This window comes from Sebastes umbrosus, chromosome 6, assembly GCF_015220745.1.
Source record: "Sebastes umbrosus isolate fSebUmb1 chromosome 6, fSebUmb1.pri, whole genome shotgun sequence".
In the NCBI taxonomy this organism is placed as follows: Eukaryota; Metazoa; Chordata; class Actinopteri; order Perciformes; family Sebastidae; genus Sebastes; species Sebastes umbrosus.
Window position 1 is genome coordinate 15,674,225 of NC_051274.1, and position 19,521 is coordinate 15,693,745.

The following is a 19,521-nucleotide window of genomic DNA, read 5'->3' on the forward strand; positions in this document are numbered from 1 at the left end:
TCGCGCTTGCTCGCTCTAAATAGACATGAACGAGCATCGCTCAAAACAGTGAGGCGCCACACATCAGCTAAAACCACAATATCACTCTATATTTCAGCTGCTTGGCAGTAATGTTAGCTGACCAGACGAAGGTCTCTCCATGAATCACTGCTGATCCTAGTGTTGGCTTTTCCTGCTTCAGCCTCCCGACCGCGGCCGGAGGGAACAGAGGAGACACCGGCACCCGGTCGGAGACGATAACGTTTCCCGCTGCGGAGCCCCGTCACTTCACAAGACACGGGAAACCTCTGTTGGTCTGGAGGAGCTGCAGTATTTATTTCTGCACAAACGTCCACTGTACATTCACTAGATATTCTCAGAGCGAAACTAACTCTTCTGCAGTGTGGAGTGAGCGCGCGTTCACGTGTAGAGGTGGAGCGAGACAGCAAGAACGCGCGCGCTGTGTGAGTGAAGGCGAGCAGGCAGAGGAGCATATGTGAGCGCGCATGGGATCCTGACCCGGTTCATTTATACGCTTAAAAAGTCACAAACAGTCAATATTTTTATTGCATTTTACATATAGACATATATACATATATACACATACAGACAGACTAACAATATTAATAATTAAATTATACAATGAAATGTTTAGTCAGGTTTTCAGAGAAAGAGAGACATGACATTTCATGTACTTCATTTATCTAGATACCTCATTCTTTATGATTTTATGGAACAGTCAATTCTTCATTGGAGGGGTTTTCCACAGGTTATAGGGCTGATCCTGGGTCTGGCAGGGCAGCCAGAGACCATACAGTATGGGGGGGGGGGGCTTTTGATGATATAAAACAAAATATTCTGAATATCTATTCATTGACTTATGTGTATATTTATTTCAACTGCACTATTGCATGCCTTAGATTATCATTGTGCTTTTACTTGTGTGATTTCCCCTTTCATATATACATATTTTATGAGCATTGTTGAAGGAACCTCAGAACAAAGGTTTCATTGCCAATGACTGCTTTGCTGGAATTGACATATGACAGATAAACAACCTTGAACCTTGTACTACTACTACTACTACTACTAGCAACTCTGTTAGTCACAGCAGTGCTTTGAGCTAAATGAGAACATCAGCCTTCAGCCAGCATAATGATAATATTCACCATGTTCTCCATCTTAGTTTAGTGTGTTAGCATGCACAAAGAGGTGCTGCAGCACAGCCGGTATGAAACATTACATTACATTAAAGCATGTAAACATACAAACACAAAAAACAAGTTATGCACCTGAAAATAAGCCTAATAGATCCACTTTAAAGTGAAAGTGAATCTGCTGGTAGCACTGGAGGAAAAGTCAGGGGATTACCAAAGTCAAGAGGATTCATCGTCTGGGGAACATGAATGTCTGCACAAAATTTCATGGCAATCCATCCAGTAGTTGCTGCCGTAAGCGAGGCTAAAAAGAATAAAGATCAAACGGTTATCAAAAAATGAAACACTGCAATATTTTTTTCACATAAAATGCATCAAATCATCACTGCATTAAGCTGAAACAAAAATTGCCTCTTGTCTTCATTTCCATTTCTCCAGCTATAAGGGTTGAGTGAGTCAGCCTGCAGTATCCTGGCAGCCAATCTTAAACTGACAGACTCTGTAATTTTATTACAAATGACACTCAGTCTAAAAAAGAAAAGTTATTTAAAGCTGTGAAGGGGGCTGACGTGGTTGTGTAGGTTTTGGTTACAGTAACACCAGCAGCAGTAGCAGCAGGGTTGGGACGGGCTGGAGGTGTGAGATCTTACCACGGGGCGTGAAATCATTCAGAGAAGGGGAAGAAAGTGGGGTGATTGATGACAAAAGCTCTCAGAGGGGAGGTGACCGGCTGCAGGAAACAAAACAGCAGATAAAAGCGAGGCTGCAGACGGCAGCACGAACCTCAATGTCACTGACAACAGCATCACATCCATCCACACACTCACCTCCCACTTCACCCAGACTGGCAGACTCCAGTCATCATAAATGATGAGGGGAACCTCTACTTGTAACTTGAACGGCCCTCTTACTGCAGTAAAACACACTTCCAGGTACTGTATTTGCATGCTGACAAACTGAACTGTGGCTGCAGGATTGCAGATTCATGTACAAAATGTTTGCATGTGCAAAAAGACAGCAGAGACGTTGTAATGTTTAAATATAAATTTGTATTTACATCGATATTAACATCAAGAAACAAGGTAAGAAAAAAATGCAATAGTATATTACATCCTGTAATAATGACTGTATGTTTCCCAGATGTGCTTTCTCTTTTCTTTAGCTCCAACTGAGAGGAGTTTCTTTCCTTTAAAGCAAAACACAGACATTTTTTTTGTTTATATTTGTAGATTTGTAGAGACTGGTGTTAAAAAAAACTCTAAGCTATTATTCTGAGACATAATGATGACATCAATCATGAAACCTCCTTTCCAGCTTGGAAAATCTCTACATTCTCTGGTGAAATAACCGTTTGCAGCACCACGATTCAACTGGCCATAAGTTCTACAGAAAGGAAGAAACAATCACAAAACAGAAACTCAAAGCACCTCAGCAGAACCAGACTCGTTTCTACTCTATGCCATACGGATGGGGATATAATATATGCAATTAAACATATTCAGTTCAATGTATATTATAGGTTATGTGCGACGGTAAAAGCACACGTGAGTACTTGCACGATCTACGTCAGGAACATGTTTCTACGCACTGCAGAATGACAAACAAAAATCTTTGGATTGAGCGTGTGTTCAAAGGTAGATTTCTCAACAAAAGCTTCACAGGAAATACGACAAAAATAAAGGCAAACTTAAACGTAAAATAAAAAAAAAAAATCACCTGTCAAGAGATTGACAGGTGATTTTAGGGATTCAAAGTACTTGATGTGTTACTTCCGTCAGGATTAAACATCTGTGAACGAACCAAAAGGACTTATGGACAGTTATACGGCGGGACTGATTTCCAAAGGCTCATATCTGAGGCCGAACGATCATATCTGCAAAATTCAAAGCACAGAAATCTGTGAAACTTGAAGTCACACATGGAAGCATGAGGTTCGGTTCAGAAAACATCATACTGGTAAGACATCGGGGCCCCTAGAAGCCTAACACAATCATGTGTCAACTCTTTTTTGTATAGGCAGATTTTGTTTTCTTTTTTTTTTTTTGTCAAAAGAAAAATAATTTATTTAGAAGAAAAGAAATATACACTAGCACCTTTAGCTAAGACGACGTCCTCAGAAAATAAAAAGGGTGCTTTCTGAGAGAAAGAAAGCGGCAGTATGAAAGAAAATCTACACGTACTGCTTACAAAAAGGAGGCCCTTCCTTTCCAACCGATGGGTTAAAGTATTGAAAATAAAAGCTGACCTATGACGGATTAAGAAAATTACACTTTTAAATATCAAGCCTTACAATCTGTGCAAAAACAGTATGTGACCTACAAAAGCATATATATATTTATATATAGTACATTTGAAGCGTATTTACAATTCATATTCACAGACAAAAGAAGAAAAAAACAAGACATCATGTCTAATACTGCAGTGCCGTCGCTTTGAGTAAATGATACTTCAACTTTGTCCTCAGAGGAAAACCAGGAGGAAGGATTATTGCTAGAAATCTAACACACACTTTCTCTCACAGTGGGAGCTAATAGAGACATAATTTCATAATTGGCAATCAATTTTATTTCTGCACTTGTAGTAACACTGGAAATTGGAGCGAGGTAACCAAAAATATCTGCAACATTTGGATTTAAAAATTACCTCTGGAATGATAAAATGATCACGTTAATGAATCTGTATAAATATAAGTGGAGTTTTGAACATTAATAGAAGTCTGTTTGTGTCAAGAGTGTTTTTAAAATGACTTAAAAACGGTTCTTTCTCTTGTTGTGATAAATCGGTACCACTGTAGACGAGAGCGTTGGATAAAATCTGTGCTTACCGCCTTTCTACTGGTTCCCACTTTAGAACAAAGGTCATCAAGGTTACCCATTTCAAATCAGCAGCCCCCATTACCCAGAGAGGAAAAGTTGGAGAACACACACACACACACATAGATAAACTAAAATAAACAACTGCTGCTATGCATTAATTCTTGGGTCAAGGCCTCTATATTGCCACAATCCTTTTGATGTTGGCCTTTCCTTAAAGTGCAAATCAGCCAACAAGTAATTCACTCGTACTGTAGCCTGGCGGCGTCCTGGAGGAGGAAACAATGTGCTACAGCTTAATGACATTCATCTGAGTGTCACAATCTGACGGCCCGTCATCTAGAGCCGTGTTTACTTTACGTACGCAGAGATCCTCCAGGAGCAGCAGAGAGACGGCGGGTAAAAAACAAAATCCCACGAAGTTCAGAAACAAGAGAGGAATCCAACATTTTTAAATCTGAACACAGCTTCATGGTACATTCGACAGAGGAGAGGATGTCTTCACACGTCCATGTTCAAGTCTGTGTCTGTCCACCTTCACTGTTTGGTCCAGCGAGCGGTGCGTGTTCACCGAGGCACACACACACACACACCGCTCATAAAGAGAGGAATATTAAACTACGGTCTACGAGAGGAATCACAGATTGACTGTCTTTATGTGTGTGAATGTGTCACAGTGTTTCTGATTTTAATGAACGCTGCGTGTTTTCACATACGTGTGTGACAGTCTGTCTGTTTTCCCCCAGGTTGCCATTACTGGCACTGAGTCCAAAGGAAGTTCACTCCCCCGTCTGGAGGGAGTGCAGCACTACACACACACACAGACACACACCGCCTGGTCCTCCTACACACACTCCAGTGCTGCAGCCGTGTCCTGTCTCTGAATGGAGATCACAGTGAGACAAATGCTTCTGTCGCGATGCTCAGCAGTATTTCTACAATGAGGGGAGGAAAAGAGAAAAAACAAAGTGAGGAAGTGTACAATTGATTAAAAGCTTTGTCTGTCCTCAAAACAGCCTCCAGAATCAATCAGGATAGGTTCACATTGCCCATATGTACATTGAAATGGTTATTTGTTGCTTTAATTGTTCCTCTTGTCCATACTGGATGAAAAAAAAATATCTTCTTAAAGTAATTTCAATTTAAGCATGAGGAATAAATCCTCAGCTGGAGTTAATATGAACTTCATCAGTGTGAGTTAGACAACTAAAATCTTTCAAAGTTTATGTTCCCACAGACAGTAGACAAGTTTCCATCCAAAATGTAACCTCAAATTTCTAAAAATATGCACAAAAAAAAGCAAATTAATGCACGTTTCCATCCACTACCATTATGCAAATATTAGTAATTGGTTTATTGAAATAAACAGCCGGTGGCGCTAATTTTCCAGCCGGGTGCCATTAAACCATTGCGGAAGAAGGGGACACAACGAGACGCCGTAATGAAAAGAGCACCAGTCGAACCTCAGACGGTGTAACACAATGTAGAAAACACGATGGAAATATGGCATTTCTGTTAGTTTTATGTATTCATTTGAGGTTACATTATATTACAGTGTTTAGCAAATAAGCAGGTGGATGGAAACGCAGTCAGTGTTTCCTTGTTGAGACGCAACAGAAAGCAACAGAAAGCGGAAATTTGGTACTAAAAGACTATAAATTTGGTTGATAATCACTCAATTTAACAATCTCAGACTAATTTTGTCCCCCATCTCTTACATTGAAATTGCTATAAGAAGAGATTTCTTTGCACAATTGACAGGAGGAACGATTACAGCAAGCAACAACCCTTTCAGTGTATATACGGCCATGTTTTAAGATAAACTTGAAAAGATGTGAACCTGTCCTTTAAGACTCTCCTCCCCTCTGCACCTACCTGATCAGGCCCCATCGGCATGCGTCCCATCACCATCGGGTTCATACCCATCTGCCCTCCCATCTGACCCATGTGACCTCCTCCTCCGCTGGCTGGCATGCCCCCGTTCATCATCATGCCCCCATACTGGCCCGGATTCCCCTGCTGCCCAAACTGCTGCGGTCCCGGAGGTCCCTGCTGCCCGAACTGCTGCTGAGGGTACGAACTGGTGAAGCAACAGGAAGGAGGACGAGTTTAACTGTGCGCATTCAAGAAAAGAAAGCCAAACTTTCTCCCTTATCCGACAGCACAGTGTTGCAGTCGTAAATGTGTTTGATTTCATACCTGGTGCGTCCCATTCCTCCCTGCGACCAGCCTTTCATATCTGCCCCCTGGTACATGGGACCGCCCTGCGGGTGCTGTTGCATCATGGGGTTTTGAGGCCCCAGGCGGCCGGGCATCATGGCGTTAGGAGGACTGCCGCCTGATGGGCCGAACGAGGGGTCCCCCTGCTGGGCCATCCCTGTGGAGATAAATCAGCCAGCCTCAGCTCGCGCCTCTCTCCACAGGAAGCAGATGATTGATACGTGGTGATAAATAAAGATAGAGCGTGTTCTGATACTTAATATCCCTTCAATAACAATATTTGGTCTGACCATAAAAAACAGAGACAAGGGACAGGTACATGGACAACTTCCAATCTTCCTTCAGACGTGACAAATGTGAGACCAGAACCCTGCAGTGCACGGACTCACCACCAGGGAGCAGCAGTATTCTGTTAGGCGCCCGTCTCAGGTTACTCACCATAGTTCCCACCATAGCCGAACTGCTGGGGGCCCGGCTGGCCCATGCTCGGCCCTCCCATAGGGTTCTCCATGCCACCAGGAGCCGTAACGTTTGGAGGGGGACTGAATCCTCCTGCTGCTGCAGCAGCAGCCGCTGCCGCCTGCTGCTGTTGCTGCTGCTGCTGCATCAGCATCATCATGCGCTGCCTCCTCATGACCATCTCCCTGCTGCGCTGAGCCATCATCTGAGCATTGAGGAAGCCAGGCTGCACGAAACAACACAATCACAGAGTTTGAGGAGGGTTGACATGTGGTTTACGTTTTCCATATATGTTATTAAACTATAGAGTATGTAATGTTAAACATGGTTGGGTGATGAGGTCTGTTGTACCACAAATCAAGTAATGTGGATATAATGTGAAATACAAGTAGAGGCTTTTTGTTTGAAATTTCACTGAATTACAAATACTTCCAAAAGTTGTATCACTTGAATGTTGCGTCAAAGATTAAGATAAGGACAAAATAAAACTTAAGCAACATACAGCGACGGCTATATATTTACATCTATATTTACACCAAGACTGTAACTACTCTCTAACAAATTAAAGTCAACAGAGGACACATCGACAATCGGCATCATCTGATATGGAGATGAGGCTGCATACAGACAAGAGGTCATAATAACTGAGCATGTTGTCATCACCCTCTTTCTCAGTCTCCAGCTCCTGTCTGCCTCTTGACTTAATACTATTCATTCAAGGCAAAGAAAATGTCTCCCAAAAATAGTAATAAAGTACAAATTTCAATGCAACTGTGGTAGCGATGGATCTATATTCTCATGGGACCTGAAGTATGACTGCAAAATAGACTCCTAAAAAGGCCAAGCAGGTGATGTACTTCTCAAACTCTTTGAGGAGGTTCAACCTGCCACAGGATCTGTTGAGTCAGCTCTACACGACAATCAGTCCGTTCTTTGTACGTTCATCACTGTCTGGTTTTCCAAACAGGACAAAAGAAGACTACAACGGACAATCAGGTCTGCTCAAAGGATCGGTTAAAGAAATATAATAAAATATAAAAATGTTTATAAGTTGTAACAAGCTACTGACAACTGAAGTCAACTTCTTTGCATGTGTGGACATACTTGGCAACCTTGATTCTGACGAGGATATTAAAACAAGCACCAGCATTACAGTGATTCATCTGTAAGATATAACCATATAAGAGTTTTAGGTCTTCTACCTGTCCTCCCATGCCAGGCTGCATGCCGGGCCTCATGACAGGGTTGCCTCCTGGGTTCTCCATCTTCATGGCCATGCCCTGCCGCGTCTGATTCATGAACTGAGGAAGGAAAAAAAACATTCAAGATAAGTTGGAGGAGCAAATGTTACTCTGACCTTGTCCCACTTGCATACCGTATATTTATGGATAAATTATACTAACATAGATGGTGCAGTTAGAAAACAAGAAATCTGTTGTATGACTGTAACATTTTTGTATTAACAGAAAATTATGCATCAGACATCAATAGCAGGTAATATTTGTGCTTCCAAGTTCCTATTAACCTTCCTGTTGTCCTCGGGTCAATTTTGAACCCGGAAGGACCGCAGGTGTCATAATGTGCTGCCATTAAAAAAAATTAAAATGCTTTCAAAACAATATTCTGATTAACGTTTAACATATACCAGTATGTGATAATCCATCAACATTATGTTCCTCTGATAATAACTATAGTCAAAATAATTCAGAATTTCTGCTTTTTTTACTCAAAAATTAGGTATAATTTCAGGGAAATTATGTTTATTAACCATAAGTTCCCAAAAAACAGTGTAAAACTTGTGGCAATGAGTTGTAATGAAGTTGGCCAAAAAGGTGTAACACAGAACTGGGTGATAATTAATACTGTATGCTTTATAAACAGTCATACCAGACCGGGTCAATTTTGACCTGAGAAGACAATAGGAGGGTTAATCTATTTGTTCATGATTACCCGTTTGCACCACTTTCATTTTTTTCACTTTCTCCCAGATGTGAGAAGATCCATCTCTGATTTTAATCTGCATTTTGGCATTTATAAGAACACCTAAATTTGTAATTTTTCCAGTGTGAGAACACTACATACTAAGATGGTTAGATTATAATTAGTACCATATTGGGACAACTGGGAAACAAGCTTATTGTTTGCATGTAAGCTGATGAATCAGTGAGCTTCCTGTATTCACACCTGCTGTCCCTGCAGCCGCTGTTGCAGCTGGAGCCTCATGGGTTTGTTTGCAGTCATCATCCTGGGTCTCATCATGTTGGCACGAGGATGACCCATGCCGCCCATTCCTCCCATACCAGGGAAGCTGCCACCTTGGCCCATCTGAGAGAGCATGGGCCCGAACCCGCCCTGCTGGGCCTGACCCTGCATGGGGTTCCCTCCATAGCCAGACTGCATCGGCATGGTGGGGGGTCCGGGATAGCCCTGTCCGTAGAGAGGCTTCTGGTCCAGCACCATGGACGGGTCCTGGCCTGGGAAAGGCTCCAGCTGCTGCTCACTCCCCTGGTTCTGGAGCAGACGAGACAAGAGGACAAAAGAGAACAAAAGAGAACTTTGTCAAACGTCTCCATCTAATTGATTAATTTCCAATTGGTTGGCTCTGTAATTGTCTTTTTCTAAGCAGCACAGACAGATCCCTCCGGGCTCATCTATCTCCCTTCAGTGAGAGAACAGTCTGAACACGGTGAGTCATGACTGAAATATCTAATGCAGAGATGAACGTAAGGCTCACTTATGAGTCATGACACCGATCATTTCACCTTTTACTTCACTTCTAGAGGGATCTAGAAGAGCTGAACGCGTTGATAATCCATCTTTTCACGTATTTTCTGATGACCTACCTGGCTGACGAGGTCTGGGATGCCCAGGGCTCGGTCTATCTCCTCCAGAGCGATGCCATCCGTGTTATTCAGCAGAGAGTCCAGCTGGTCCAGAAGCGCCCGCTCGTCGCTTTGACCCTCACTGGTGGTGGGAGGCACCAGGAGATCATCTAAGGTGTTGCCAAACTGGCGTCTACAAAGCACACACACACAGAGAATCACCATGAGGTTCAGAATAAACTCAGCAGCTCATCAGGAATGAATAGAGACGATGTTGCACTGACCTGCTGCCCTCCATGCCCATTAAAGTGTCCGGCCAGGAGGGGGACTGGTTGGGCTGGCCCTGCTGGCTGAAAGGGCTCATACCCATCCCCATGTCAGCAGAGCCTCCTAAACCACAACGATACAATACATATTTAATTTAAACACATACAGAGTGTCAGAAGTTACAGTTTATACAGGATGTAATGGACGTACAGGATGTATTAGTCCACATTTGTGACATCATGTCAGATGCCAAAAACTGGTCAATCAGGGTAATTTGTATGAGTGTCCGCGTATTTTTGGCCAGCCCTAATGACCTGTCGGTCCAGACTGAAATATCTAAACTAGGGTTGCTGCAGTTTGCCATGTTATGATTTGAACATATATTTTATGCTCAATGCAGTACCTGTGAGGGTTTCTGGACAATATCTGTCATTGTTTTGTGTTGTTAATTGATTTCCAATAATAAGTATATACATACATTTGCATAAAACAGCATATTTGCCCACTCCCATGTTGATAAGAGTATTAAATACTTGACAAATCTCCCTTTGCGGTACATTTTGAACAGATAAAAAATGTGGGATTAATTTGCGATTAAGCGTGATTAAATATTTTAAACGATTGACAGCCCTAATATAAACAACTAATAGATGGATTGCCACAAAATTTAGTACCGACATTCGTGTTCGCCTAACTTTGGCGATCCCTTAGCCTTTAATCAGGTGCTCAGGTCAAAATTTGTTTTTGATTTATACCTCCAAAACTAATGACATTCGAATCAGCTTCAACTGTACTATATTTTCACACTTCTCACAGCTTTTTGGTGCATATCTTCATATAACTGTGTTCATGATCAATTTTCCAACTCCTGGCCACAGTATGACAAACGTACCCATATCCATGAGCTGCTGCTGCAGCATAGACCTGGTGCCCGGTACGCTGTTGGAGCGACCCACCATAGGTCCTGACATCATGCCCTTGTTACTGCTGTACTCCATGCCTGGGCGCATCATGGAGGGGTGTCCTGCTGAGCCCACTGGGCTGGCACTGGAGCGGCTCATGCCCCAGTCCCCTGACCCCCCCATGGGAGACCTCTGGGGTACCATGCCCCTATTCATTGGTCCTGGGAATACATAAACACCAGATGTGGATATGTCAGTATCATGAAAGTGTTTAAGGAGAGCAGTGTGGCCAAGTCTTTAATCCGTGTCTTTAAAGTTGAAAGGTTATCTGATATAGGGTACAAATTCAAATATAGTCAAGGACCTAAATTGGGTAACACATACTCTAGTAATAGTGAGAGGGTGAGGCAGAGAGAGAAAATGAGCTGAAAATAATGTTGGTCCACGTGGAGCACTCACCCATGGTTCCTGGGTAGCCGTCTGGGCTGCCCATCATGTTCTCCTGCTTGATAAGCATGGGGCGTCTACCTGCTCCAACAGGCCCAACAGGAGGCTTCCCGTCCATGGACATGGTCCTCTGGAAGGGCCCCCGAGGCCCCGGACCTATTCCTGGACTCCCTGCGCACAAAAACTCATGGGTCACACACGTCTTCCTCAGAAATGGGGAGAATAATGTCAGTGTTGCATGAAATTAGGGGAAGGAGATGTGGTAAAACCCTTTGAAAATATTGATATTTCAAACTTTACATCATGGTGTGTGAGTAATTGATGGATTCGTGGACCATTTTGTAAGAACTAATGTATAAAAGTCACCAATGAAGCTGTAGGAGTAAAACAAAACTCAGACAGACAGCATATGATGATGCCAGATGTAGTTTCACTGGCATTTTATATTGATATCATCACATGTGATGTCATGACGCCCACCCTGCATGTAACTGTCACTTCTTATAGGCTTTGGTGCTTCAACCACTTACCCTGCAGGCTGTCGTCAAGGCAACCCTGGGGTTTGCTTCCTGCGTCGTTAGCCCCTCCACCTCCAGCCTGATCGGGGTAAAAGTCAGAGCTTGAACCCCTCAAATCCCCGAGGATAGACTCCAGGTTGTGCAACTGAACATCAAAATAGGCCAAATGAGTTATTACGTAAAAGTCTGTGAAGATTCACATTCGTTCAGATCAAATGCAGTAAGTCAAAGTGCAAAGTGAGATACAGCTAGCTAAATGTCCATAACAATATGATAGTTATAGTTATTTAATCGTGTCTTAACAAAGAAACAATCTTACGTCATCAGGTGGCTCAGACTTGATCTTGCTCTCAGGATGTTCGGGAGCAGGGCCGGGCCCAGATCCAGGGCCGCCCCGTGCAGGGCCGCCAGCGGTCCCCGGGGCTCCCTTCCCATCTAGCTCTTCGAGTTTAGGCTTGACATCCACTGGCTCTTCCTTGTTGAGGAGGTAGTGGAGGAGGGCGTGGGTCTTCTCCTTCTTGGGGCTATGCTGCTCCTGCTTGGGCTCCGCGACCGACCCCGGCCCGGCCCCGGCCCCTGATCCTCCAGTCCCGGCCTCACCACCCTCCTGGCCCCCTAGTGTCACCTTTCCTGTAGCCTCGGCTGTGATCTTAGCCACTTCATCTGGGGTATTTCCATTCTGAAGAAGCTTGTGGAGGATCTTGTGCTTTTCTTGCAGCGAGCCTGTGTAGTGGGCTGACGATAATGATGCTGCTGACACGCCCCCTGGCCCGGTCGCCTGGCCTGGATTGGCACTGGCTGAAGAAGAGGAGGACACGCCGGTAGACGAGGGGCTGGTCATGCCTCCGGCGGGGTCCTTACTGTCTGAGCCTGCGGGAGTGCTGCTGCTGGTTGGTGGGGGTGGGACAGGGGGCCCCGTCGATCCGCTGCCACCCATTCCCAGCTCCTCAGTCGGGGAAGTCAGCAACTGCAGCAACTTCTTATGCCCTTTACTGTCCGGCACCCTCCGAGGGGGGTCGGAGCTCGCCGCCCCCGCCTCATTGCCTCCCTCACTAGACTCTTTTGTAGCTGTAGCTGCCTGGCTGTCTGGTCGGTCTCCAGAACTCTCAGCCTGAGGATGCTGCTGATGATGGTGGTGATGGTGCATGGGGTGGTGATGGTCGCCGGGCCCAGGCCCTAAGCCTCCCGCTGGGCTTTTGGAGCCATCTTGGCCCGGTTTGGCCGGCTGACTGGGCTGAGAGGAAGCGGAAGAGGAGTGGACGCTGGGAGAGCTGTCTGGTTTGTGGGCCGGCGAGGGCGACGTTAAGGTGGAGGGGAGGGAGCTCCCTACTCCTTCGCTGATCGCTTGTAGAGCGTTTAGGGAGCTGCTGGAGAAGGTGGTTGTGCTTCCTCCACTTCCTCCACCGCTGACAATGCCACTCATGGGAGAGTGGATGCCTGGAGAGGAAAACAGAACTCAAATCAAACAAACAAGTCAATTAATATATAAATAACTGATGCTAGATTACCAGACAACTTACCTCCAGGGGAGAACTGGTTGGCGCCCATCTTCGGGCTCCCTCGGTTCCGGGGTGACATCAGGAGTCCCTGCTGGGGGCCGCCCATTCTGGGGCTTCCTGAAGGGCTGTTCATGCCACTCAGCCCAAACCCTCCGCTGCTCTGGAACGGGGGCTGCTGTGGGTGCTGCTGCATGCCTTGCCCCGGGTGATTCATGGGACCCATCTGATTCATCTGATTCATGTGCCCCACCTGACTCATCTGCCCCATCTGATTCATCTGCATCATGCGGCTGCCCATGCCTCCGCCTCCACTTCCTCCTCCTCCTCCGCCGCTCCCTCCGTACATAGAGCTGCCTCCCATCGGACCCATGTGACCCATGTGGCCCTGCTCGTTCATGCCGAAGCCCCTGTTCATGCCACCCATGCCCCCCATGCCCATCCCACCGCCGGTGTTCATGTTCATTGGGGCATTTGGGTTGGGGCCTCCCATGCCCTGTTGTCTCATAGCGTTCGGCATCATGCTGCCACCCTGAGCTGAGCGGTAGCCGTTTGGTTCCCTGTGTGGAAGGAGAACGGTTTGAAAAAATGCAAAAACCTTGAAAACACTGTATCCTCCACAATAACCTCTCAGACTGTAGACGCTCAGTATAAGTGCAGCTAAAATACCAGTTCCTGTGTGGAGTCTTCTCACTGACTGTTCACAGGGTGTCAGTGTATAAAAGCTACTTCAGCTGCTACTTCAGCTATTTATGTGGCATGAATGCCTCGCATAGATACGCTGGAAGTGCTTTTTTTGTCGAGACAGTAGATGAGACATACTTTGCAGTGTCTGAATGGAGTGTTTGTATTTGCAGTTTCTGACCTCTGTAGCAGGTGAGTGGAGATGAAGCCTTGCGGCTCGTTGCTCATGGGGTGGCGGTACAGCTTGCTCTTGGTCTGGGCCGTGACTGGAGTGCCGTCGGACAGCGAGAAGCGGTACAAGGGTGTCTCGGCGTGACCCTGCAGGAAAGCTGCACAGACGGATGAAACGGCAAATTAACACCCTGAAACACTTATCTGATAACAGAGGTCATCAATCACTGCTTTTATGTTAAAACCAACTCTGTGATTACAGCGAGGATCAATGTTGTAGTGCTCAGACATTTGTATTCATGAGATCAATATTGATACACTGATGCATGAGGTGTGTGTGTGTGTGTGTGTGTTCTAGGGTTTCGTTCTGAACGAAGGCATGGCCAAGATAGGCAGCAACAACAAATTAAAAACAAATAATTTCATATAACGACAGCATAACTGAGCAAACAGTTAATTAAATACTGCGACATCCTGATGATTTTGCCTCCAGCTCTGTCATTGTGGATTTAGCAGCACTTAACAAGATGAATTCTCTAAGTTTGATGCACTATAGTAGTTGATTCCAGGTGTGTGTGCGTTTGTGTGTGTGACGCACCCTCATGGTAGTGGCGTTTGTGCGACCAGGGCTGCCCGTCACTGTGCTGAAGGAACATCTGAATGCAACGCCTCAACAAATCCTCCCAGCCTGGACGCATCGACGCTCGCAGAGAATTCTGGTCGATCTGGATCAGTTTACCTGCCGGGGAGGACAGAAAGAGGACGAGCGAGAGGGGAAGGAGACAAGGAGACGCATGAGGAGACGAGTCAAACCTGTTCACGGATAAAGAATCAACGTCACAGCCTGTTTGAGCATTCTGTGTTTGCTCAGTGAGCGTTTACGGGTACGCAGCTCCTCACCTGAGAGCTCATGCCGGGTGTTGAAACTCTCCGTTCTCTCCATGGCGGACACCCGACGGGCCACACAGATCATACATGACTGAAGGTCTGCAGGTGGAAGGAGAAGAGTGTCAGTAATGAAAGTAAAGTTTTTAACGACTTTCACTGAAAAAGCTTCTCGAGCTCCTATATGAGACAAATATTTGAATTGAGAGACAACAGATTAGCACTCTTTAACGAACCCAGGATTTCCTTGAAATAGTATCAGGAGTATGTAACGAGGATGAACATTCACAAATCATAGGAAAAGTTGTGCTGGCCATTTCCTATAACCAAAGCTTTCTCTTATTTGTGAAATGTTTTCACATTTTGCACATCGCAAGAAATTGATTCTTTATTTTCTTAGTATTCCTGTCAGTGTGCTTTTCTATATATCTTCCATAATATTAAACACATTTTATCCAGATTTTACATCTCTGTGCATTCAAAATTGATTGGAAAGTGAGTAGAAAATTCAAATGAGCTTCTAATTATGAACCCAAATCCCTCCGAGAAGAAATTGTTAAACTACAAAGTGGCTGCTTTGCAACGTGTATTTTTAAAATATGATTTTCAACTAGAGTTTTGTATTATAAATCAGATTTTCTCTTTCTTTTAGAGATCCCCTCCAGGCCTGTTTTAATATACTCTGCTTGGAATAATAATTAGTGTAAATATAAGTCCAGTCTTAAGTTTCCACATCACACCTGTGGAAGTTGCATGCTTGACCATGATTGGCTTTCACGCTAGCTGTGATGTTGCAAAAAACTTTTTAGATTTAAGGTGACCGCAGAGAAACTCTCCTCCTTCAGCAGATATATGTGAAAATAAGCTCCAAGTGAAATAACAACAAGCAAAACACGTTTTTGAGTGGAGGGGGGCTACAGATAAACACAGATGAATATTTTAAATCCTAAAATAATGACTCCTTATCATGAACTAAACATGTGTCCATTTGTGACTGTGCCGGCGTACCTTCCCCCTCCTCGATCATGGCCTTGGGCTGGGTGAGAGCAAAACACTGCATGGTCTCATAGCGTGGCCCTCCTGGCCCCTCCTCCATTGGGCCGTGGGCGTGGCCAAACTTGACCAGCATCCGGCAAGTGAAGGTGTGACTCTTCTGTCGGGCCGCCTCGTTGCCCCACGACACTCCATTTACTGAAACACAAACAAAGAGGAATTTACACTCGTGGGTAAAAATGGAAAAGAACATGTTACTCCTGAGACTGAAAAACCAAATGTAGCTATGAATGGATGGCCTGTAATCAGATGTCACAACAGCTCACACCCTTTTCCTGCCGCGGATCCACACATACAAAACAAACAAACAAACCCACACTGCAACATGTATTTTCTCTCTTAAATTGAGAAGCAGAAGCCTCTCCTGCTGTTCGGATGCCTGGCTAAATGGACCATGGGATTAATGTAGCCAAGGTGTCGATTTCCAATATCTCTCCCTCTCAGTCTGGGCAGAGGCCAGGGACACTCAGCCATCTATCCTCATTTAGGCCCTGACTTCTCATCACAGCACACACACACTCATTTAGACGGGGTCACCTTCACAGGGGAGAGGGAGGAAGAGAAAGAAAAGGGAGGCAAACTTCAGAGAGACATCCGACTGTCCTCCAAGGTCTGCGTGAAGCCTTATCATGGGCCTTGAGTTGTCCGAAGGTTTCAGTCTGGCAGGTGCAGGGAGGATACAAGAGAAGACCCAGGAGAGCGAGACGTGTCGGTGGGGAGAGTAGGGGGGGGGCTAACTGATAGTGAGTGGTGATTTAACAAGGCCTTGGGACAGAGAAAACGCAGCACACTCGCTGGGGCCGACATCTCCCATCAGACACAATTAGCCAGCAGCGAGGCAAGACAGCGGGGTCAAAAAACACACCGGCCAGCAACAAAAGCTCACTCCACGTTTTGTGCACGAGTGTGTGTCTGTTTTTGTTAGTGTGTGTGTGTGTTTAACTGTAGCTGGCGTGGTCAGCGGTCATCCCGCAGGAATGTGCAGCGAGAGCGCATTTCATTCATGGGCCCGAAAAGATAATGAAGGGGCAGAGCAGCAGAGCGAGACACAATGAGGGGTGGGAGAGCGGAGAGGGAAGCAGGTTGAGCAACAGACGACCACAATGTTCGTCTTAGCAGGCAGCCATATTATCAAGAATGAATGAGGCCGAGTTGAGAGAGGCGCGAGGGATGCTCGCGGGAAAAGTAGATAAAGATGAGACTTAAAAAATAAAGAGAGTGAATGAATAAAGGAGCGTGCGGGGAGGAATAAGTGAGAGAACGTGTCAATGACATGTCGGAGCCGCCGCTGCTTAGGAACATTACTGCGGAGTTAATCGAGTAGCAGGTTCAGTCGAGCACACATATCCATAATTAATCAGCTTTATAAATAGTGCTCTGTGCACATGCTCATGGGCTTACACACACACACACACACACACACACACACACACACACAGGCAGCACCTTTAAAAAAAAATGCAATGCTGACATAGGCATGTAAATATACACAATAACACACATGCAAACAGGAATTGAATTAAATAGAGGAAAATGTGGAGGTGCATTATTCAGCAGTAAGTAGTTTCCAGATGGCTGCCATGGGACCTGAATAGAGCTCAGGCCTGTTTTACACTGTCTGGACCACTGAGTGTGACTGACAGCTGCGCTACGCTCTGCCTGCTTAGCACCCAAGTGGGTGGGTGCTCCCGTGCACATGTGTGTTTTGTCAGGTGTGTGTGTCTGAAAAGCTCTCATGCACATGAGCAGGCTTCCCAGGAGCTCCTCCATCATAACGAGAGAAGAACGGAGGAGCATGAATAAATAGAGTTTACGTGCGCGCGCGCAGAAGTTGTTGTAACCTCTCAAAGTTTGTTTTATACCTCGGCCCTGTGGAGGATGTCAAGCAGGGTTTACGTGTATGTGTGTATGTGTGCGTGTGCGTGTGTGTGTGTGTGTGTGTGTGTGTGTGTGTTTCTCACTGTTGGTCTTGGGCAGGTTCTTGTGGAACTCCTCCCTGTCGTCCTCATGGAGAATATTGTACACGCTGGTGTTGATGAGCTCCTCTTGTTTGTACTGCAGGTACTGTGTCACGTTGTCCGACACGAACACGATGCTGCCCTCCCGGTTCACCACAAACAGGAAGCCGTCCAGAGCCTGAGAGCACAGCGACAGGAAGTCACCACCCGCACAGTCGGCTGATTGAACCTTCAATAAATATACTCCGATTCGTTGCACTCACCTGCAGCAGGAGCGGCCCCAGGTGGTCCTTGTCGATGACCCCCTGACCCGTCGAGGACACGTCTGACTTCTGGACGTCGTCGTCATTGGATGAAGCTTTTCCTGCAGGAGAGGAAAGGGAGGGGAAAGAGACGAAACGCATCACAAAAAAAAACCAAACAGCCATTTCAAGCTCAGCTGCCAACAAAGAAGCAAAAAAAAGAGCAAAGGAGAAACACAAGGAGAGAGCAACGATACCTGAAAGTGGAGGAAACAGCCAGTTATTCACTACTCTAGCTGCGCCAGCAGGGGGCAGCGTTTCTCAATCTTCACTTTCAATGTTTCTTTTTTATTTATTTAAAACTACAGGTGAGGAGGGAGACGGACGGAGGCAGGTTTCTCTGAGGAGCCCGTCAGGAGGAGTAGAGGGCTGGGAGCATGTGGAGCAGGTAGCAGCCGTCCTCTTGCTTTATATTCAGTGTCAGACTCTGAGGGACTGTCTGGTAGGCTGGGGCTGAGAGAGAGAGAGCGCGGGAGAGAGCTAGAGAGGCTCTGGAAGCTGTAATGGTGCAGGGGCAGGAGCTGAGGCACCTGAATTAATGGAGGGGCTGAGGCTGAGAGAGGGAAAGACAGACAGAGAGAGAGAGAGACAGACAGACAGGAAGGACCGGAGCTGAACCGGGGGGATGAGGACGGAGACGATGCTGACAGAAAACGGCTGGCGTTCGGGTTGTTGTATTAATGCAGGGCTTGGTCTGAGAAAGAGGCGGGGGCTGCTCGGCTACAGGAATCATTCTATCTGATTAGCTCCCAAGGGGCACAGATACCCACACAAAGAAAAAAAAAGCCATTGCTGCCTACATCCAGGCACTGTGGAGCTAAGTAGAGACGGACTGAGAGGAAGAGGCAGAGGAAGGAGACATAAACAGAGCGAGCGTGAGACAGAAAGAGAGAGGCTGCACTCCATCAGTTCACTCAATATCTTAAGATGCTGGGAGCAAAACCTGAAGATGCTGCAACTCATTGTGCTGCAATACAGATGAGGGGTGCGGGGGGGGGGAGAAGAGGAGGAAGACAAGCAGAGCACATTAAATCCAAGTGAGATGAAAAACAGGAGTGATTGGTGGAGAAAAGAGCGAATATGAAGACGGGCAGAAAGAGCAACTGAAAGTGAGAAGAGGAGAAGAGGAACAGGTAGAAGGCAAGAGACGAGTCTAAACGCCCGTGTCATTGCTGTCTTCACTTCCTGTAACTATGGCAACCTGTCAGCAGCCAGTCAGGGCCAGCTGTAGCCTCTTCCCCTTCCTGTCGAGGTGGCAGACGCTGACTGAGCCGTGCAGAGACGCGAGAACAAAATTCACCCCTGATCCCGTGAAATTCACCTTGAATGAAGAAATTCATACTGACACACACGCACACACACACACAGGTCCGAATGTAGGAGTTAAA

The 19,521-nt window shown here is 45.8% G+C and overlaps 1 protein-coding gene across 2 annotated transcripts in view; it reads right to left on the reverse strand.

Moving 5' to 3' along the window:
• Positions 1-2,168: 2,168 nt before the first annotated feature.
• Positions 2,169-19,521, reverse strand: part of LOC119489324 (nuclear receptor coactivator 3-like) — a 66,175-nt gene continuing 48,822 nt past the window's right edge. The window contains exons 5-23 of one of the 2 annotated variants that reach the window (XM_037771582.1): positions 18,095-18,195; positions 17,835-18,009; positions 15,829-16,011; positions 14,836-14,922; positions 14,534-14,674; positions 13,946-14,093; positions 13,105-13,640; positions 11,904-13,021; positions 11,597-11,663; positions 11,079-11,237; positions 10,610-10,840; positions 9,735-9,840; positions 9,472-9,643; positions 8,813-9,139; positions 7,831-7,929; positions 6,608-6,854; positions 6,149-6,326; positions 5,825-6,029; positions 2,169-4,884 (exon numbers count right to left, since the gene is read on the reverse strand). In XM_037771582.1, coding sequence (XP_037627510.1) covers positions 4,873-4,884; positions 5,825-6,029; positions 6,149-6,326; positions 6,608-6,854; positions 7,831-7,929; positions 8,813-9,139; positions 9,472-9,643; positions 9,735-9,840; positions 10,610-10,840; positions 11,079-11,237; positions 11,597-11,663; positions 11,904-13,021; positions 13,105-13,640; positions 13,946-14,093; positions 14,534-14,674; positions 14,836-14,922; positions 15,829-16,011; positions 17,835-18,009; positions 18,095-18,195 — 4,292 coding nt within the window. In that variant the 3' untranslated portion in view covers positions 2,169-4,872. Of the gene's footprint in view, positions 4,885-5,824; positions 6,030-6,148; positions 6,327-6,607; positions 6,855-7,830; positions 7,930-8,812; positions 9,140-9,471; positions 9,644-9,734; positions 9,841-10,609; positions 10,841-11,078; positions 11,238-11,596; positions 11,730-11,903; positions 13,022-13,104; positions 13,641-13,945; positions 14,094-14,533; positions 14,675-14,835; positions 14,923-15,828; positions 16,012-17,834; positions 18,010-18,094; positions 18,196-19,521 lie in introns of both variants that reach the window. The other variant, XM_037771581.1, reaches the window with a different exon arrangement.